Source organism: Taudactylus pleione, unplaced genomic scaffold, assembly GCF_031769625.1.
Source record: "Taudactylus pleione unplaced genomic scaffold, aTauple2 ptg000433l, whole genome shotgun sequence".
Lineage (NCBI taxonomy): Eukaryota > Metazoa > Chordata > Amphibia > Anura > Myobatrachidae > Taudactylus > Taudactylus pleione.
In genome coordinates, this window is record NW_028284835.1 from 2,508,660 (window position 1) to 2,530,958 (window position 22,299).

Below are 22,299 nucleotides of genomic sequence, written 5' to 3' on the forward strand. Positions count from 1 at the left end.
AGCTTCCCCCAGCCAGAGCATAGTAAGAGGATCCCGGGGCTGCAAGTATGAGGGGGAGGAGTCAACAGGTGGTAGAGGTCATGCACTCCAGCCTGTGCACCCGCCCCGTTTTGTGCTCAGAAGACCTCCTCCATTGTGTTTCACAACAGAGCCCATGAAATCTAACCACTCCAGGTCCCAACCGCAGTGCTGGTCCCTTATCAGGCCTGCAGTGCGCCCCCTGTGGCAGGGTGCCCCATGTGGTTGTTCCTTGAGCAACCACTGCTGCTCAGAATCCAGTTGAAGCTTCTCACCCTCACTTTCAAAGCCTTAAATCACTTCTCTCCTCCCTCCAACCCCATCTCTGTCCACACTCCCTTCCTCCCTCCGCTGACCAATGCCTCTCCTCCGCCCTGGTCACTTCCTAACACGCTCACCTCCAAGATGTCGCTAGAGGTGCCCCCACTCTGTGGAACTCACTCCCTCGCCCAGTCAGGCTCTCCACCAGCCTCAGCTGTTCTAAACATGACCTTAAAACTTACCTTTTTATTAGTGAACCAGCCCTGATAATCGATAATGTTCTCCTCCATCATTTATCTTGCCCAGTTCGCCCTTCAACTGTACTTCCCTCCCCCTTAGATAGTCAGCTCTTATGAGCAGGGCCCTCCTCCCCGTGCTCCTCCCTTGCACACTCCATGTCACCAGTGCTCTGCCCCCTTGTCTCTTCTCCCGTCTCAGCGACTCTCTGGTCACCCGTGGGTGTGGATTAACAGATATACAGTAAAAAGGTCAACAGTGTCTAGACACCAGATGTTAGACAGTCAATAGGTCGACAGGGACAAAGGGTCGACACACTAAAGGTAGACATGTAAAAGATCGACGTGAAAATGGTCGATGCATGATTTTTTTAGCCCTAATCCTCCCTCCTGGTGCCTAACCCTAACCCTCCCTCCTGGTGCCTAACCCTAACCGTCCCTTCTGGTCCCTAACCCTCCATCCTGTTGCCTAACCCTAACCGTCCCTTCTGGTCCCTAACCCTCCATCCTGTTGCCTAACCCTAACCGTCCCTTCTGGTCCCTAACCCTCCATCCTGTTGCCTAACCCTAACGATCAGGGTAAGTGCCTAACCCTAACAAACATCATGTGTTGACTATTTTTTTTTGTGTCAACCATTTTAATGGTGACCATTTGTACCTGTCAACCTTCTTACATGTCAACCTTTAGTGTGTCAACCTTTTGTCCCAGTCAACCTATTGCATTTTGCTGTGTTTTGCGAAATGTTTTGTATATTAAATTAAATAATAATAATTATAAGGCAGAAAACAAAATGACTTTTATTTGACATCATTTCAGCTGAGGACAGTTTCTTTGGTCCCTGGAGGCAACGTAATATCTTCCCGGACAGCTGAGCGGAAAATCCCAGTTGTCTTGAACCAGGCGTGTTGTCCAGTCACCTGCCTTATGGTATATTTCATTACCTCCTCATTAACCCTCACTAATGTGAAACATCTCTTACAGGCCGGGCTTGGGGCTTAGATAACATAACAGTGCTGTGACCCGTAACAATCAGATTGTAGCGGTCGTTTCTCAAGGGCAATGTAATACCGCCCCACGTACCAATCTCTGCCACGTCACTGGCAGGGAACCGATAAGCTGCATCCTTATACACTTTGTATGTGCAAAAATGATTTCCTCTATGTATAGGCAACAGGTGCATTTTAATACAGAAGTTGATAATGAGAAATAAAACAGCGCAATTGCACAGTGGTTAGCACTGCTGTCTTAAAGCACTTTGTTCATGAGTCTAGTTTCTGACCAGAGCCCGATGTGAGTGGAGTATTTAGACTGTAAGCTCCAAGGGGGCAGGATTTGATGTGAATGACGCAAATTCCCTGGGCAGCAGCTGCATAATTGGGGGCGCTACTTAAAATAACCAATGACCATGTGACAATAACTCTTGCCCGGGATTTACCTACAGTACTGTACACATTCACAGGTGCAATAAAGTAACAATACACCCTATAAATGTGTACTAGGTAGGCCAAGGGGTAACAAGGGTGGCAAATTAGATTAAAATGACACATCACTCATCATAGTTTGTGGTCTTTACAGATCTGCAAGTAAAATATCTAATAAAAAAACAAAGTTATAAATAATATTAAAGTTTAATTATAGGGAGAAACAAGTGGTCCGCAGCGCCCTACAGAGGGCACTACAATAAGACAGGGTAAAACAGTGCAGTACAGTACAATAGACAAGTAACAAGTAGCACTACAAACCTCAGCACAGCCACTGATGCCAGAGATGCAATGGAAATATTCAGCGTAAGCCGGAACCTGTAGCTATTACTACGGGCGCAGATAACGGGTCTAGGTCGTCTGAATGGGGCAGAGAACCCAGGGAGGGGGTGTAGAGTGTACCTGGTGTGCAAGAGACGGGGGTAATGAGAACAGGAGGGAGGAGGGCCCTGCTCATGGATCTTACAGTCTAAAGAGAAGACATAAGGCTTGAGCCAGTGTAAGGGGATCTCAGGGCAGGAGCAGGGGTGAGAGAACTGGAGAGTGTATGGGGGTGAGGTAGACCACGTGGTCACATGGGTAAGTGCCGAGCGGATATGCTTCTATGAACAGGTGGGTTTTCAGCGCACACTTGAAGCAATGCAGGCTGGGGGATAGTCTGATGGAACGAGGGAGATCGTCCAATGGTGGGAACTTATAATGAGGTTGTTACGTGTACATTTGTAGATCTGTAGCTGTCCCGTTAGATCTCCCATGTGCCATGTCATTTAGCTGCATGTTCCATCCACTATGCACGGCACGACTGAACCCTTGTGGCGCCTTATGAATAAAAGATATTAATACTCCTCAGTCCGTGGTTTGTTTCCTCTCCGTAAATCAGACATGGCGAACATGCACAACGGCTTATTTTCAAAGCAATTACAAAAATCTACCAGTAAGCAGCCAGCATGGTGGACGCAGCGCACATTAGACAATGAGAGCGAATGTCTAATTCGTGGCTGCTGGTTATTGTACATTTCGGCTTTGTTAGTAAATAACCTTCTCACTGTGTATATGAGGTGATCCTTATAGGTAGAGGTTCCTCGTATGGAAATAAGCCATGTGAGCTCAGCGTGTTACTTGTGGGATAAACAGACAGACCAGGGAAATGGACTTGAATTGAAGAAAACACGCCCAGTTAAGAGATATACTATACATTGCGCTCTGACATCAGAGGTAAATAACGACTAACCCTATTGGCCGGAATGTATAGAGGAAGCGCTTGCGATGTCTATAATGGAAGTTATTACCTTCAATACTAGTGAAAATGTCATCTTCCAAACCCTAGTGCATGTTCCTGGCTGGCTCAGCTTGGCAAATCTCCCCTGCCCGGTTTAGGTGAGACAGTCCCAAATTCAGGGGCGGTGTTTTACCCAAAAGTGGGCGTTTCTGGGCAATGGTCTGGTTGGATCTGGGGTGGGGGCTTATTTTATCCCAAGTTAGGTTGGTCTAAAGTCTGACCAATTCCGCAGTAAGCAAGGGCACCAGTGCGAGATGAAATGGGGGGTGGTGCGCCTCACACTGACAGAGGTACAGACATGGGCGAAGTTTAGGCAAAGTTATCAGACCCATAAAATGGAAGAGATCAGTTAATTAGACATGATGGACATATAGGAGTAATCTACTGATAACACTTTATAAATATTCCTTCAAAACACATGCTTCACGTTACAGCCTACCCATAGACCAGGCAGCCGTATTGAGGGATTCTAGGGAAGACCGGCAATAAATTCACCAGGAACTTTTCTCTCGGTGCGGCCTCCCATACCTAGTGAACCAATCACTGTCATTCTCACAAGTATTGGTGCTACACAAAACTGGCTGCCTGCAGTGTGGGAATGGGGGGGGGGGGGGGGGGTTAGGATGGGTAATTCTTTCTATATAGGAGCTAGGGCAGGTGAACAATTGATTCTTCAAACATGAAGTTTTCACAGTATTGACCTATGTACTGGCTATAGCAGATCAATGCTATGCGTCTTGTTGATCAGGATTCAGTACCGCAAGTCAATCTGGGACATATTTACTAAACAACGGGTTTTTTAAAGCCGCCGATTTTCAGTGGTTGTGCCAGCTCTGAAAACCCGCTTCCTAGTGAACAGAACCCTCTATCTTTGCAGAACGGCGGGTATGGTCTGCAGAGCTCGGTCAGCCGGTTGGTGGAGTCCTACAGCGCAAAGGAAAGGACTCCTGTATAAACTGCCGGCATATTGGGCAATGCAGGAACCGCATCAGGCATCCGTCGCACAGACACACGTGTCGACATGGTAAAAGTACCCAATTCACGGTGTCGTTCTGACACACAACACAGTCCTTGCCGCTGTCCTCCTGCAGATCATCCTCCGACAGTCCCAACTTCTGGAGCAGTTCCTTGTCCCTCTCCAGGGAGCCCTCTTCTCCCATGGCCTCCGCCGCCTCTGCTGGATGATCACTTGCAGACATGTAAAGTTGCTGGATAAAGTACAATAAGGTCAGTTAAACCCGACAAAGATATATAATGTATAATGCATGTACATAACATCTACCGTGCAGTCTGGAGGTAGCGTTCCACCACAGCTGCGTTGAAGAGTAAAATATAAAGGAGTACTTTCTCCCCACTGCATTGTTATGGGACAATTGTAAGTGCATCTATTTATCCGCCAAGCACCTCACATCACCTGACCACGTCTATGATGGAAATAGAAATGATGCCTTATTAATTAAACAGCTGCGGAGCCGGTTCCAAAAAGATGAAATTGCAAAGCACGGCATAGTCATTCAAACTTGTAAAGTTTTGATGCGCGAACGATTTGCTCTGTTAATCTGATTTCATATGATCTGCTACCTGCACCCAAGGATAATTTGCACCCCCCTTCTGGATTGAGGCTCCTGTAGAAAAAAAAAAATCCATGTTGCCTATCCCTGCTTTAACAAAGTCACTAATTTAATGCAAGATGGTTACAAGATAATGCCACACAAGCGTGAATATTCCAAGTCTCGCACGGAACCCAGCGATGCCGGCAGACCGCAGACTATTAAATTTTCGGTAACAGCTAGGAGAGTCCAGTGACCTCAGAGCATTCACCCTAATGCAGAGGTTCCCAAATGCGGTCGTCGAGGCTCCCCAACAGTCCAGGTTTTAGAGATATCCATGGTTGAGCACAGGTGGTTTAATCAAATTGTCTGAGGTACTAATTACGTCACCTGTGGTCAAGCATGGATATCTCTAACACCTGGACTGTTGGGGAGCATTGAGGAGGGCGTTTGGGAACCTCTGCCCTCATCTAATCTTTTCACAACTAGAAACCCGGTGACCATTCAGACAGTTCCCAGATAGTGTCTTACCTTCAGGTCGTAATATTGACCTTGCACAGTCAGGAGATACTGGTAAAGGATCCTGCACGGGAGCCTGTAGCTTCTGTCAGGAATATGGATCACGCTCAGCATTGACACCTGTCACAAAAAAGATTCCAGCGTGAAGAAAAAGAAAGGCAGCCTGGAAACAATCCCATACAAGCTTGGTTATTCCTATGTGATGATCTGTGAACCGACGAGAGACTGCACAGAATCTGCTGAGGTCTGATTCCGAAAAGAGGCGCAGCAAACCGGGCAGGTTTCCGCTGGTCCCAGTGCGTCTGTGCTTCCCCTGAATACCACTGCGCATAAAAATCAGTGGTGGGATGTATCGCATTCAATATGATGCATGCCGCCCACAGAATCGGACACCTGGCTGGCCATTCACCATGGCGGAGACACCAGGTTTCTTTTATCTCTCCCAGCGGACGCGGAAAAGCTACCATCGTTAGTAATCGTGTCCTGACCCCCATTTACCAACATGCTTGATAACGGTACAATATGTTTGAATTGTATTCTTAACGACAACACACTTTGGTGGACGGACGGTGGACACAGAGGTGGACGGATTGACGCACTACCGATTGTAGATGTAGTGGAGCCATTTTTGCTACAGCGTATGGGTCATAATCGTACCACGAAGTCGTTGTTGTAGTTACAAACACACAGGGAGACGTGCATTGAAAATATATTGGGTGTTCATGGGTGGCATGGGCATAGGAACGGTGGGGCGGCTAGGGGGGGCAGCTTCCCCCCTCCCCCAGACATTTGAAAAGCGCCGCGGCCACGGGCGGTCATGGGCTGCTTTATAGCAATTAGCTGTACGGCCCCTGCACCGCACGGAGGTGTAATGTGCAGTGTTTTTACTTAAAGAGCGCACATTACACCTCCTCCTCCTCCGTGCAGCCTATTGCTATAACGCATAGCCCCTGACCGCCCTCAGCCGCCCGTCCGGTCCCCGAGGAAACAGAGCCCAGAGACGGTGGTCTGCGTCAGTGCTGGATGGGCTTTTGCGGGAGCGAGTCAACTCAGAGGCGGTGACTATCAGCTGCAGGGAGGAGCAGAGGCCGTCCCGGGTACAGTCACCCAGCAACAGGTAAGAGGTACGGAGGGGGGACACAGGGGCGTCCGAACGGTTTTATGCCCCCCCCCCCAGCATAAAATTGTTCCGACTACCCCCGCTAGGCAGTGACAAGGAGATGGCTTAGTGCAGTGTTGGCTAACCTTGACACTCCAGCTGTTATGGAACTACATAACCCAGCATGCACTGCTACAGTTTTGCTATTAGGGCATGCTAAAACTGTGGCAGGGCATGCTGGGATATATAGTTCCACAACAGCTGGAGTGTCAAGGTTAGCCAACACTGGCTTAGTGCATACAGAGATGTTCCGTCTTATTATGGGAGTGTGGCAGGAGTGACAGTGACTGCGTACACAGACCATTGGCTGCTCATATAGGACGCATCCAGCGGTATTACTGCGTGTTTGGACGCTGTGAGCGTCTCAGCCCTTGCACATTAGGACGCAGGCATGTACATAGGGGAAGGAGAGTCGCAGGCGAGCGACCGTCAATAGACGCAGCTGTGGGCACTCCTGCCCCCACCTCTGAATGAGGCCCTTTATGGCAGCGTTATCACACCACGCGTGGCTGGGTGTCCAGCGCAGTGATGCCGCTTACTCAGTACCTGTATCAGCAGTGCAGGGAATGTGCTGTCAGTGAAGCAGGGACGTTCCTGGCTGATCTATGAGCCTCTACTTACTGGCAGGAGTATCACGCTGGACAATGACGCTCTGTGACTGGAAAACATGGAACATACCGCTCAGCAGAACTGGCTGGGAAGCTGGAATTCACCCCCGCGAGTTATTTCATACATGTACAGGGCTCCCTAAGTGCCTGCTGCTGATTAGTGAAGCGGCTGTGTCAGCAGAACGCCCAGCTCCACGTTTGTTTTATCCAGCTCCGATGTCAGGAACACAAGTTCCCCAGCTCAGAGGTGACTCAGTTGTTTGTGGCAAAGCTCGCAGTCCGGGAAAGCCCTGGTCTCTGGTTGTTTTAATCTAAGCGCAGCCGATGTCAGAATTTGTGTAAAATAATCAGATTTCTGTTAACAAAAACCAGGATACTGCAGGAGTTCCGGCCAGTCTCTAGCCAATGTTTCATTGTTGGGGTAGACCTGTCTGGTAAATCAGGAAAATCTGCACTGGCAGCCAGAATACCAGGTACTAGAGGGAGAGTTAGTGGTTAGGCAGTAGGGGGAGGGTTAGGCACTAGAGGGATGGTTAGTGGTTAGGCACTAGAGGGATGGTTAATATTTAGGCACTAGAGGGAGGGTTAGTGGTTAGGCACTAGGGGGAGGGTTAGTGGTTAGGCACTAGGGGGAGGGTTAGTGGTTAGGCACTAGAGGGAGGGTTAGTGGTTAGGCACTAGAGGGAGGGTTAGTGGTTAGGCACTAGAGGGAGAGTTAGTGGTTAGGCACTAGAGGGAGGGTTAGTGGTTAGGCACTAGGGGGATGGTTAGGCACTAGAGGGATGGTTAGTGGTTAGGCACTAGAGGGATGGTTAGTGGTTAGGCACTAGGGGGAGGGTTAGTAGGCACTAGAGGGATGGTTAGTGGTTAGGCACTAGGGGGAGGGTTAGGCACTAGAGGGATGGTTAGTGGTTAGGCACTAGGGTTAGGGACTAGAGGGATGGTTAGTGGTTAGGCACTAGGGGGAGGGTTAGTGGTTAGGCACTAGGGGGAGGGTTAGGCACTAGAGGGATGGTTAGTGGTTAGGCACTAGAGGGAGGGTTAGTGGTTAGGCACTAGAGGGAGGGTTAGTGGTTAGGCACTAGAGGGAGAGTTAGTGGTTAGGCACTAGAGGGAGGGTTAGTGGTTAGGCACTAGGGGGATGGTTAGGCACTAGAGGGATGGTTAGTGGTTAGGCACTAGAGGGATGGTTAGTGGTTAGGCACTAGGGGGAGGGTTAGGCACTAGAGGGATGGTTAGTGGTTAGGCACTAGGGGGAGGGTTAGGCACTAGAGGGATGGTTAGTGGTTAGGCACTAGGGTTAGGGACTAGAGGGATGGTTAGTGGTTAGGCACTAGGGGGAGGGTTAGTGGTTAGGCACTAGGGGGAGGGTTAGGCACTAGAGGGATGGTTAGTGGTTAGGCACTACGGGGAGGGTGAGGCACTAGAGGGATGGTTAGTGGTTAGGCACTACGGGGAGGGTTAGGCACTAGAGGGATGGTTAGTGGTTAGGCACTACGGGGAGGGTTAGTGGTTAGGCACTAGAGGGATGGTTAGTTGTTAGGCACTAAGGGAGGGTTAGGCACTAGAGGGATGGTTAGTATTTAGGCACTAGAGGGATGGTTAGTGGTTAGGCACTAGGGTTAGGCACTAGAGGGATGGTTAGTGGTTAGGCACTAGAGGGATGGTTAATATTTAGGCACTAGAGGGAGGGTTAGTGGTTAGGCACTAGGGGGAGGGTTAGTGGTTAGGCACTAGGGGGAGGGTTAGTGGTTAGGCACTAGAGGGAGGGTTAGTGGTTAGGCACTAGAGGGAGGGTTAGTGGTTAGGCACTAGAGGGAGAGTTAGTGGTTAGGCACTAGAGGGAGGGTTAGTGGTTAGGCACTAGGGGGATGGTTAGGCACTAGAGGGATGGTTAGTGGTTAGGCACTAGAGGGATGGTTAGTGGTTAGGCACTAGGGGGAGGGTTAGGCACTAGAGGGATGGTTAGTGGTTAGGCACTAGGGGGAGGGTTAGGCACTAGAGGGATGGTTAGTGGTTAGGCACTAGGGTTAGGGACTAGAGGGATGGTTAGTGGTTAGGCACTAGGGGGAGGGTTAGTGGTTAGGCACTAGGGGGAGGGTTAGGCACTAGAGGGATGGTTAGTGGTTAGGCACTACGGGGAGGGTTAGGCACTAGAGGGATGGTTAGTGGTTAGGCACTACGGGGAGGGTTAGGCACTAGAGGGATGGTTAGTGGTTAGGCACTACGGGGAGGGTTAGTGGTTAGGCACTAGAGGGATGGTTAGTTGTTAGGCACTAAGGGAGGGTTAGGCACTAGAGGGATGGTTAGTATTTAGGCACTAGAGGGATGGTTAGTGGTTAGGCACTAGGGTTAGGCACTAGAGGGATGGTTAGTGGTTAGGCACTAGAGGGATGGTTAATATTTAGGCACTAGAGGGAGGGTTAGTGGTTAGGCACTAGGGGGAGGGTTAGTGGTTAGGCACTAGAGGGAGGGTTAGTGGTTAGGCACTAGAGGGAGGGTTAGTGGTTAGGCACTAGAGGGAGGGTAAGTGGTTAGGCACTAGGGGGATGGTTAGGCACTAGAGGGAGGGTTAGTGGTTAAGCACTAGAGGGAAGGTTAGTGGTTAGGCACTAGGGGGAGGGTTAGTGGTTAGCCACTAGGGGGATGGTTAGTGGTTAGGCACTAGAGGGAGGGTTAGTGGTTAGGCACTAGGGGGAGGGTTAGTGGTTAGGCACTAGGGGGAGGGTTAGGCACTAGAGGGATGGTTAGTAGTTAGGCACTAGGGGGAGGGTTAGGTTTAGGCTGCAGGTTGGGAGTGTTAGGGTAAAGGGTAAGATACTTACCCACAGGTGTGGGTATCCTAACCCTGTCAAGATGCCGGCATTGGGATTCTGACCACCGTTATCCTGAGCGCCGCCATCCTGTACTGTACCCCCTTTGAGTCTGTTAGCAGGCGGGTGATGCAATTGGTCGTGAGGGGGTTTGGGGGAGGGCTGTGTACATGACCAAAGCAGCGTCCATGACATAAGATTAGTATAACTATTATACATGAGCTGCGTGTATAAAGGGGAAATATCTTGTACAAACCTCTGACATCAGCAGTCATAGCCGTTAACAATACTTCTCACAATGTTGGACACATTAGAATAGTCTTCATCCGTAAAGCAGAGACAAAGATAATATACTGAATAAATGATTTATACATTGTCTTTGTGTCATACATCAGGGTCCAAGTCCCCGTTACTGGGTCCGGTGGTGTCATCTCATGTGAACTATACCGCCTGCTGCCTGCTTTGTGTGCAGCACCCAGTATCTACGCCTCCTGCAGTCTGCCACAAGTACTACCAGCACTCGGTTTCTATTGCACCTGGGGCCTGCTTTCACTATACTGCAGCCTTAGGACCAGCATGCCCTATAGACTGTATCCATCGTGCTACTGGCACTTCCTTCAGTTTACCTACAGACTATACCACTGCTCAGGCCATATCTGTTCAGTCTCAGTGGTACACCAATCAGTAGAACTGGTCCAAATGAGAAGAAGCTTAATAAAGGCCTCAATCTACTCTCCTACTGCCAAAGCTAATCCTAAGGGTCCCGATCTGAATCTCCAACACCCCAGTGACGTGACACTTTGAACAATACTTATAGCTTCTCTCGTTCAGTCTGTTATAGACAGAATCACCTCACAAGGGACAGGTTTACAGCTTTACTTTTACTCATTACAAAAAATGGGGTGCTACTATACACCCCACACATTCTGGTACGCTGCTATTTTGTCAGATTGTTTTATATATTTTTTATTGTATTAAATTTGAATAAACTATGCTTCACGCTTCACTATATTGCGAATATACCTTCTTTTTGAGGAAAAACACATATTTATCCGTTTGAAGAATTATTTTATCCAAAGGCTGAGAAGGTTCTTGAAGAGGACTGTGAAATATTATTAAGGACAAGGGTTTCCTGGAATTTTCCTGTACCTTGGGAATCCCTGTATCCCGGAGGAGCGCAATTGACTGCAAGTTGTTTGTACCTTGGTACTTTTTTTCTGGTTTATTGAGGGTGTTGATGACCATCCTCGTGGTCAGTGCAGCACTGTTTGTAATGGAGCGCAAGTTTTTTAATATTTGTATATTTTACAGTGTACAGAACCTGACTGCAGCCCAAAGCACCAAAGTGGGAGATATATCAACCCACAAATACTGAAAACCAGACAAAATAAGATGGTCCAGGGCGCTGTCAGATATAAAGATTTAATCAGTAGGTTAAAATACTATAAAAAATGTGTAATATCACATACATATATGAATACAATGTAAAAACAAATATTGCCAAAAATCAAAGTCTATGACCATGCCCCCCTTCCTGTCAAGAAACAATTCTAGGGTTGAAAACAAAAAGAGAGATACTGTATCTTGGAGATCAGCGTCCTGCTTTAAAAGATTCCAAACGTGAAACACTCCTGTGTCTACATATGTAGATAAATGTATCCAGTTGGTCTTGCTTTAATCCAAATGGCAACATGATAATGAAACAAAGGGCCTGATTCAGAGCCGGACGCTATTTGCGCTCGCTCGTTCAGAAAATAGGGGTGGCTATTCAAATGAACCGTTCGCTCTTTGCGGTCTGTTCACGCCTCTATGTCTGAACGAGCGAACAAAACTTGCGGTTGTTTTTTTAAAAAAATACGCCCCCTGGCCGCTCGCATCCTACGTCATGACCGCTATTTATTAGATTAATCGAGTACATCGACCAGGGTATGAACTGCTCGCTATTCTTGTGGTTGGTTTTTGCTACCACAATTTTGCGAGTTCTGGCTATAAAATAACCAAGTGACGTGGTCAATGACGCTGCTGTATTAATTATGCACACCCTTAAAACGCCCGTTTTGACCTTTAAGCACGCCTGCGATAGGATCTCCACTCCCCGTTTTCAAGCACCTTCCCCTGTTACCACCCACATACGCCTCTTTCTGTCACTCAAATAGCAGGCATTCGCTATTTTGCGAGCACACAATTTTCGGCCGCACTGACTGGTTCGCGCATGCGTATTACGATCCGTACACATGCTCAGTTGGGCAAACATCGCTCGGAGCGAACGAGCGGTCGCTTACGAGCGGCTCTGAATCAGGCCCAAAATGTTCCTTTATATCCCTTCAATGAGGAGAGAAAGTATATATAGAACCGCTGGTGAATATAAAGTGCTCAAATAGTAATAGACAATGTCATTCAACAACCATAGACATCTCCCAGCGTAGCTGATGTAATAAGCTGTGTACTTGATTTTTTATGCAGTGATTCATATAGCAACGTGCTGTCTGCATCAGCGGCTGGTGTAGTGAGCGCCTGGTTACTGCGGCTTCTCATACAGCGCTGTGCTGTGTATACAGGCAGGTGAGTAACAGGTATCAAATTTGAAAGCTCACCCGCTCTGCCGTCCTAAATGGCAAGTCCTTCGATCTCAGGCCAGGGGGTATTTGATGTCAGTATTGAGCGGTCAATAGATTGGATAAACCAGAAAGGTCTCTATGCGTTTCTCCGCCTCATATGTAATCGGCGGCTTCCTCGGGAGACAGTAATGCTTGTGTGCCACATCCGTTGTTTTGTATATGGCAGCCAGCTGAGCAGTTTCTCTTCCCTGGATGGCATGGCTCTCTCTGCCCTGGTGCTTCAGCACTGTCTGGTCTGAGTAATTAGTTGATAGTTACAGCAGCTGTGAGCTGCACCTGAACTTCCTAGTCAGAGCCTGATTTTTGCCAATATTTGTTTTTACATTGTATTCATATATGTATGTGATATTACACATTTTTTATAGTATTATAACCTACTGATTAAGGGACTGATTCAGAGCCGGACGCTCTGACCAGAGGGCTCGCTCTGAATCAGGGCCCTCCTCCATGAAAATGGAGCGGCCTCCTGGACGCTCGTATAGCTGTGGGTGACCACCTACAGCATATGCAAGCGGCCAAAAAGATGGTCGCGATGGTCTTGACCATCGCGGCCTTCGGACTTGCGACGGAGACCCTGCGGTAGGGTCTCCCTGCCACAAGCCCTGGAATGATTTTGGCTCTATCAGAGCCAAAATCACTCCCACTGACATCACTAGTGATGTCAGTGGGGCCGACTTCAGACGGTAGGCGTTCCCATGGGAACGCCTCCGTCTGGCAGGCACGCCCCCGGCACGCCCACCAAAGGGGGCGTGCTGTCAATCAACATCGACAGCACGCCCCCTGTGGTGCGAGACCCGGAGCGATGGAAAGCCCGTCGCTCCCCGGGTCTCGCGCATGCGCACGATGGCGCTCCCTCCGTCATGCGCATGCGCAGTGGGGAACATCGACCCGCTTGAGAGCGTACTGCTGCTCGCGAGTGGGTCTGAATGACCCCCTAAATCTTTATATCTGACAGCGCCCTGTAGCATCTTATTTTGTCTATTAACAAACACGACTGTGTAATCTTGAATAACCATTACTACAACAGGGCCGTAACTAGGGGGGGGGGGCTGAGGGGTCATGTGCTCCGGGCGCCATCCTCCAGCGGCACCGGCCACATACTTCTTTGTGCCGGAGGTCTGCAGATAGAGACCTCCGGCAGTGGTGCGCGCCGGACAGGGGTCACTGAAAGTCGGCGCAAGATCCCGCCCTCCCTCCTCCCCTCGGAAGTTAGGGTAAGAGCTCAGGGGGGGGGAGGAGGGGGCGGCAGTGCTGCACAGGGCGCACTGCCGTCTAGCTATGACGCTGACTACAATACTATAATACTGATGTTGGACAGACTGCATGGACCTAGGGGGATAGCTGTGATCCCTATTCAGTCTGTAGGCTGCCCGCTCATCAGTATACAGAATGTCTGCCCCTGCTGTGTGCCTGCAGCAGGTGCCATGTAAAAAACAAGGCTGTGAGCAGGACTAGGAAAGACAGGGACTTTCTATAACCAGTTTGGAAAACTTGCGGAGAACTATCTCCCAGTCAGGGGTTTCCCTATACAGCACCATCATAAAATGCGATCAGGCCGAAACAAACCACAGACTGCTCATTATTACAGAATAATTACGACAACCTGATTAGGGTAAAAATATACATCAATCAGTTATGTGTATGTATATATATTAATGTAGTGCAGACTTACAATAGGATATAACTCCCGGTCATTCGCATCAGCCAGTGTCAGCAGTGCTATAATTGGATAACAAGTCCGGGGCAGGGGGCCAAAACCTTCTATCTTCTTCTCCTCTGGCAGCTGAAGTAATATTTCCTCTTTGCTTTGTTTCTGGATGCTGAATGGGGGTTTAGGAAAATACTGTACAGAGCAGACAGTGATTAGGAAGGGTGGTCTTACTCACTGCACCACATTTGTGATACAATTACACAGCGGTTACTGCGTTACCTCACTCATGTCCTGCTGGCCTTACTTGCACCCAGTATATTTATTTGGTGGTGGGGGAAGGAGGCTCAGAGAATGGCTTTGCCCACCCCAAGCACAAGACCAGCTGAGTACAAAGATTCCCTAAAGAGAAGTCAGAGCAAACTAGTAAATGTATTGTTTATGGGCCTGATTCAGCTTGGATCGCAAATGCTAATACTTATGCCACCAGCCGATTGCTGCGATTGCAGTGACCACGCAGTGATGGACAGGAAGTGCCGTTTGTGGGTGGTGACGGGGGGCTGTTGGCGAAACGCAGGCGTGCCAGTGCGTTTGAACTCTGTTGCAGGGGCGTGCATAAATTATCCACTGTGATGCCATGCGCAGCCTGAGGCCAGATAGCGTGCGTGGAAGTTAGCAATTCCTGAGTAAGGTCAGAGCTGTGTAAGTGTGTGTGAGGCTACGATGGTACTCCATGTTACTGATGGTATCTCAGTCTTGTGGAATCACTGTGTGTGATGAGGTTAGTAATTCCTGAGTAAGGTCAGAGCCTCTGTAAGTGTGTGTGTGAGGCTGTGATGGTACTCCATGTTACTGATGGTCTCTCAGTCTTGTGTAATCACTGTGTGTGATGAGGTTAGCAATTCCTGAGTATGGTCAGAGCCTGTGTAAGTGTGTGTGAGGATGTGATGGTACTCCATGTTACTGATGGTTTCTCAGTCTTGTGTAATCACTGCGTGTGATGAGGTTAGTAATTCCTGAGTAAGGTCAGAGCCTGTGTAAGTGTATGTGAGGATGTGATGGTACTCCATGTTACTGATGGTCTCTTAGTCTTGTGTAATCACTGTGTGTGATGAGATTAGTAATTCCTGAGTAAGGTCAGAGCCTGTGTAAGTGTATGTGATGCTGTGATGGTACTCCATGTTACTGATGGTGTCTCAGTCTTGTGTAATCACTGTGTGTGATGAGGTTAGTAATTCCTGAGTAAGGTCAGAGCCTGTGTAAGTGTATGTGAGGATGTGATGGTACTCCATGTTACTGATGGTCTCTCAGTCTTGTGGAATCACTGTTTGTGATGAGGTTAGTAATTCCTGAGTAAGGTCAGAGCCTGTGTAAGTGTGTGTGAGGATGTGATGGTACTCCATGTTACTGATGGTCTCTCAGTCTTGTGTAGTCACTGCGTGTGATGAGGTTAGTAATTCCTGAGTAAGGTCAGAGCCTGTGTAAGTGTGTGTGATGCTGTGATGGTACTCCATGTTACTGATGGTCTCTCAGTCTTGTGTAGTCACTGTATGTGATGAGGTTAGTAATTCCTGAGTAAGGTCAGAGCCTGTGTAAGTGTGTGTGAGGATGTGATGGTACTCCATGTTACTGATGGTATCTCAGTCTTGTGTAATCACTGTGTGTGATGAGGTTAGTAATTCCTGAGTAAAGTCAGAGCCTGTGTAAGTGTGTGTGAGGCTGTGATGGTACTCCATGTTACTGATGGTTTCTCAGTCTTGTGTAACGTGTGATGAGGTTAGTAATTCCTGAGTAAGGTCAGAGCCTGTGTAAGTGTGTGTGATGCTGCGATGGTACTCCTTGTTACCGATGGTCTCTCAGTCTTGTGTAATCACTGCGTGTGATGAGGTTAGTAATTCCTGAGTAAGGTCAGAGCCTGTGTAAGTGTGTGTGAGGCTGTGATGGTACTCCATGTTACTGATGGTGTCTCAGTCTTGTGTAGTCACTGTGTGTGATGAGGTTAGTAATTCCTGAGTAAGGTCAGAGCCTGTGTAAGTGTGTGTGAGGCTGTGATGGTACTCCATGTTACTGATGGTGTCTCAGTCTTGTTTAATCACTGTGTGTGATGAGGTTAGTAATTCCTGAGTAAGGTCAGAGCCTGTGTAAGTGTGTGTGAGGCTGTGATGGTACTCCATGTTACTGATGGTCTCTCAGTCTTGCTAAACATTGTGTGTAAGGTAAAGCGGGCGTCCTTATGTGGTGCAGCGGCGGCAGAGCGATCGCAATGGATTAGCATACTATCGCAGTTGCTCTGCGTACGTAATCGCTATTGCAATCCGTAATGAATTAAGTCCTATGTGTCTTCTCTACATAATACGCTCAATTGTAAATGTGAGAAAAAAAAAAAGGAAATCACCTGGTGCCCCAGATAGAAGACGTCACATCACACGCACTAACGCAGGGTGGATAAATGCATATAAACGCTCGCAGTCAGGTCCATCAGTTTTATATGTAAACATTTTATTAGGGATGTGCAGGCTCGGATAGGTTCGAGTTTGCACGTGGAGTTCGGATTTTTCCCTCCAAAAAAACGGAACTCAGAACGAGGCAAAACGTCATCTTACATGGACGAACATCATCATTCCTGGACAAAAGACCAGGAATGATGATGTTCGTCCATGTAAGATGACGTTTTGCCTCGTTCGGAGTTCCGTTTTTTTGGAGGGAAAAATCCGAACTCCACGTGCAAACTCGAACCTATCCGAGCCTGCACATCCCTACATTTTATAGGTGTGCGCTGTGGGTGGGGCTATGGACATTGGTGAATAACAACATCATAACTAACAATGACTAGCAAAACGTGAAAGATTTTGTGCAACCCCAATGACCAGCATACTATGTTACACACATGTGGTGTCCGACACATGATACCGCACACTAGGATATGCAGAGCTTATTATAACCATTCTCTTCGGTACAGAAGGCTGCGTAGGCTTGTGCGCCACAGATGACTGTACCGGCCTGTGATCGGATCACACCAGTCAGAATACACAATCTTATTCCCGGAAAACTACCACTAACCAGTCTGTGCCACACACCAGAATCACACATGCCTGCACCAAGAGAAAGGAGAGAGAAGGGTACTAATTACCCGGGCCCAGGCTTGTTTAAGAAGCCCAGGCCAGCTATGCAGGTGGAAGAATGCCCCCCCCCCCCCCCTGGGTGCCCCTCAGCAACGTGCGTCATTTATTTTGTGCTGGGTAGGCGTGGCCACACTCCCATGATTTGGCCATGCCTCCCTCATCACCCAATACCCAAAGTGTACTTGCCAAGAATCAGTTAATGTGCAGCTTATTAGACGGCCCCACCTATATGCGCTCTCTCTCCCACTCTACAGGAAACCAGAGTATCAGAGGAGGAGGATCTGGCGAGAGAGTGACTGGTCATCATGGCTACAGCATTCTACAATGATAATCGCTTCCTGCAGGAACACTGGAGCTGTAAGGTTGTCCATCAAGGCACACAACCTCTATGGTCAATGGTTTATAAACATTGGTAGAAAACTATTGATGGTTGGTCACCGTACATACAGAGACAGTGGCCCGTGGTGTGTACCCTATGGGGGGGTGGGGGTCATCCTTCCTGTTCGGTATTCCAAGGGATGCAATCGACAGATTGCTGTGAATTAGTCTGAGCTCCACATTGCAAAGGCACGGTGTCCTGATGCAAGATCGCAAATGTGAATATTTATAAAAAGATTAGTTCACAGTCCTGAATGTTAATTGGGTTAAAGAGGCTGAGGGTTGGTATTCCAGCTGCTGTATCCAGTGCCAGAATAGTATAAAACTAGGGGCACTGTGAGCTCAACTGTATGTAGCCTCTTGGTCAGCTGAGGATTGTGTAGCTTCTGTACGCTGTGACATCACTAACACTTTACGCAGAGGATGGTGTAGCTTCTGTACGCTGTGACATTACTAACACTTTACACTGAGGATTGTGTAGCTTCTGTACGCTGTGACATTACTAACAGTTTACGCTGAGGAATTGTCTTTTTAAAGACATTTTACTGGAGCAAAATAATATGAGATATGGTAAGAACTTACCCTTGTTATCTCTATTTCTACGAAGTCCATAGGGTTCCACAGGATACCTTGGGGTATAGGTGATGACGTCAGGCAACGGGCACCATAGAGTTAAGTTTTCAGCCTCCAAGGATGCACTAGGGTCCCCCTCCTATACCCCGCCCCCGAGCCAAGGCATCTCAGTTACGTACCAAGCCATAGGCCGGAGGAGGAGAAGGAAGAGAGAGAAAAAAGATCTGGACACACACAAGAATCACATTCTCACCAGAGGGAGACGGAAAAACCGGTGACCAGAGCAAAGCCCATCTGCAGCACAGGTGGGACAGGGCGGGAGTCCTGTGGAACCCTATGGACTTCGTAGAAATAGAGGTAACAAGGGTAAGTTCTTACCATATCTCATATTTTCTACATCAGGGTCCATAGGGTATCCACAGGAAACCTTGGGGAAGTCCCAAAGCAGTATCCTTTAAGGGTGGGGACGCTCCTGTGCTGAAAGGAGAATCCGCCGCCCGAAGGAAGCATCCTGAGAGGCGAAGGTGTCAAACCTGTAATACCTCACGAAGGTATGGACAGAGGACCACGTAGCAGCCTTGCAGATCTGGACTGCAGAGGCACCACGTCGAGCTGCCCACGAAGGACCCACAGACCTAGTGAAATGAGCCTTCACAGAAGGAGGAACCGGCAGGCCTTCATGAAGATAAGCTTCAGAAATAGCCATACGGATCCAGGCTGCCAAAGTTTGCTTTGAAGCAGGCCAATCCTTTTTACGGAAGCCATAGAGGACAAACAAGGCGTCCGACTTCCTAAACGAAGAAGTGCGGTCAACATAAGTCCTTAAGGCCCGCACAACATCCAAAGTGGCCTCACCCACTGAAAGGCCAGGTGAGTTAAAAGCCGGAACAACTATTTCCTCGTTAACATGAAACTGGGAAACAACTTTGGGAAGAAATTCAGGACGAGTGCGTAACACTGCCCTGTTCCCATGAAAAATCAAGAAAGGGGGTCTACAAGAAAGAGCCCCTAAATCAGAAACACGTCTGGCCGAAGCTATCGCCAGAAGGAAACCATATGCGATTGTATATCCTCGCGGAAGACGGTTTCCGAGCTCTTAACATGGTACGCACTACAGAGCTGGAAAACCCCCTGGACCTTAACATGGCCGTCTCAACAGCCACGCCGTCAAAGACAGCCGAGTCAGGTCCGGGTGAAGACAAGGACCCTGCGACAGAAGGTCCAGTCGTAGCGGCAACCGCAGAGGACTGTCCACGGACAGACCCTGAAGGTCTGAGAACCAGTGCCGTCTGGGCCACGTGGGAGCTATCAACAGGAACATCCCTCCTTCCTGTTTGAATTTCCAGATTACCCGTGGAAGAAGGGAAACCGGAGGAAACAGGTAAGCGAACCGGAACGTCCACCGGACGGACAGAGCATCCACCAGAGACGCCTTTTCGTCTCTTGTGCGAGACCTGTACACCGGCAACTTGTTGTTGTGCCGGGACGCCCTGAGGTCGATCTCTGGAAGACCCCACTTGTCCACCAGCAGTTGAAAAACGTCCGGGTGCAGGGACCATTCCCCCGGATGAACGTCCTGGCGACTGAGAAAGTCCGCCTCCCAATTTAGCACTCCCGGGATGAAGACAGCTGATATGGCCGGAAGATTGCGCTCCGCCCATACCAGGATCCGAGACACCTCTACGAGAGCCGCCCGACTTTGGGTTCCTCCTTGCCGGTTTATGTAGGCCACGGTGGTAGCGTTGTCCAACTGTACCTGCACTGGGCGACCCTGGAGAACCCGATGTGCCTGCTGGAGAGCATTGAAGACCGCTCGGAGTTTCAAGATATTTATTGGAAGCTCTGCTTCTGTCGGAGTCCACCTGCCCTGGAACAAGTGTGGACCCGAAACTGCTCCCCAGCCCTGAAGACTGGCGTCAGTTGTCAACAGGACCCAATTCGGTACCCAGAACGGACGACCCTTGTTGAGATGGGTCGTCTGCAACCACCAGGCAAGGGACAGGCGAACCTCCGGGGTGAGCACTATTGTCTGGGATTTTAAAGACTGAGGCAGTCCGTTCCATTTGGACAGGATAAGGTGCTGCAGAGGTCTGGAGTGAAACTGGGCATATTCCACCATGTCGAACACCGACACCATGGAGCCCAGTAACCTCATTGCCGAGTGTAGAGACACCCGGCGGCTGTGCAGACAACTGCGCACCCTCAACTGTAAGGCAGAGATCTTTTCCCCCGTAACAAAGATCCTTTGCTGTCCCGAGTCCAATAAGGCTCCGAGGTGCAGAATCCGCTGAGACGGGATTAGAGTGGACTTCTGCCAGTTTATCAACCAGCCATGCCTGTGCAGTAGGGCAATGGTCAGGTCCAGGTGACGCAGAAGGAGCTCCGGCGATACTGCCACTAAGAGAAGGTCGTCCAAGTACGGCAACATGCGGACTCCCTGCAGCCGCAGAGAAGCCGCCATAACCTTGGTGAACACACGTGGTGCTGTCGCCAGGCCAAAAGGTAACGCCCGAAACTGAAAGTGGTCGCTGCGGATTGCAAACCTGAAGAACTGTTGATGGCGCAAAAGAATAGGGACATGCAGGTAAGAACCCTGTATGTCCAATGACACCATGTAGTCCCCAGGTTCCAACGCCAGAATGATGGACCGTAGGGTCTCCATCCGAAACTTCGGCACCCGCAAAGACTTGTTGAGATCTTTGAGGTTGAGAATCGGACGATACGACCCATTGGGTTTCTGCACCAAAAAGAGATTGGAATAGAAACCCTGGCCCCTCTGGGAGAATGGAACAGGCACTATAACTCCAGCCTGGAGCATAGTGTGCAAGACCTTCCGCAGCTCCGTGGCCTTGTTCCGGTCTGATGGTAGACCCGTGGTAAAAAAATCGATCCGGGGGTCTGTGCCGGAAGGAGAGGGCATACCCGTGGGAGACCACCTCGAGAACCCAAGTGTCTGTCGTGGTGACCGACCAACACCGGGCGAACTGCAGCAGGCGGCCTCCCACCTTGGGATCCCCCAAAAGGAGGCCCGGACCGTCAGGCCGCAGGCTTGTCATCTGGCTTAGGGGCCGGACGTCTGGTACTCCAGGCCTGCTTCCGGGGCTTGGCCGATTTCTTGGGGCCAGCCTATCGGGGAAAAGACTGTGGTTTGGGCCTGCCCTGGGCCCTATAAGACCGAAAGGACGAAGGCCCTGAACCAGAAGGGACAGCAGCCGACGGGAGACATGCCGATTTAGCTGCCGCCAGTGTGGCTACAATCTTGTCCAGATCTGGACCGAAGAGAACTTCTCCGTTAAATGGCAACGCTTCCAAACCCTTTTTGGAATCAGCGTCCGCCTTCCAGGATCGCAACCACAAGGTGCGACGAGCAGCCACCGCTGCCGAAGAAATTCGAGACGCCAGGGTACTAATGTCTAAGGCCGCCTCGTTGATATAAGTGGCCGAATCACGGAGATTACCAATCAACTCCGCCTGCTCAGCCGGAATCGAAGGACGCCTCCAACGTATCCGCCCAGCGTTCCATAGCTCTGGCAACCCAGCAAATGGCCGTAGCATCCTTAAGGGAGGACATGGATGGCATTGGTAATGTGGCACTACGGACGTGTCACATGAGAATCCACCTGTGGAGGGGATTCCCACTTAGCAAAATAATAATCCGAGAACGGATAAGCCACCGCCAGACGCCTCTGCGGCTGGTATCTTTTGCCAGGCTGTTTCCACGCCTCCTCTAAATGGTCCACCAACTGACCCGAAAGAGGAAAGACTGTGGCGTCACCCTTCACATCCTTAAAAAAGGCATACTTGGATTTAGCCGCTGGGGGAACTTCGTCCTCAATCACCAAGGCTGTGCGGACTGCCCGAATAAGTCCAGGAATATACACCTTGGACCTAGCGTCCGCTTCCTTAGTACGGAGAGGTTCCTGATCGTAAGGATCCAGAATCTCCCCATCATCAGACGTCCCTTCGTCATCCGCATAAGGAGCCGACAGAGACGCCACCGGCCGTTTATGTCCCCGCATCACAGACTCCCCTTGC

General features: G+C 49.4%; 1 protein-coding gene across 2 annotated transcripts in view; it reads right to left on the minus strand.

Annotated features, from left to right (window-relative positions):
• Window positions 1-1,317: 1,317 nt before the first annotated feature.
• The window catches only part of CGRRF1 (cell growth regulator with ring finger domain 1), a 33,420-nt gene continuing 12,438 nt past the window's right edge, over window positions 1,318-22,299 (minus strand). Inside the window, exons 4-6 of one of the 2 annotated variants that reach the window (XM_088447518.1) lie at window positions 14,216-14,363; window positions 5,358-5,465; window positions 1,318-4,484 (exon numbers count right to left, since the gene is read on the minus strand). In XM_088447518.1, coding sequence (XP_088303644.1) covers window positions 4,182-4,484; window positions 5,358-5,465; window positions 14,216-14,363 — 559 coding nt within the window. In that variant the 3' untranslated portion in view covers window positions 1,318-4,181. The remainder of the gene's footprint in view (window positions 4,485-5,357; window positions 5,466-14,215; window positions 14,364-22,299) is intronic. The other variant, XM_088447519.1, reaches the window with a different exon arrangement.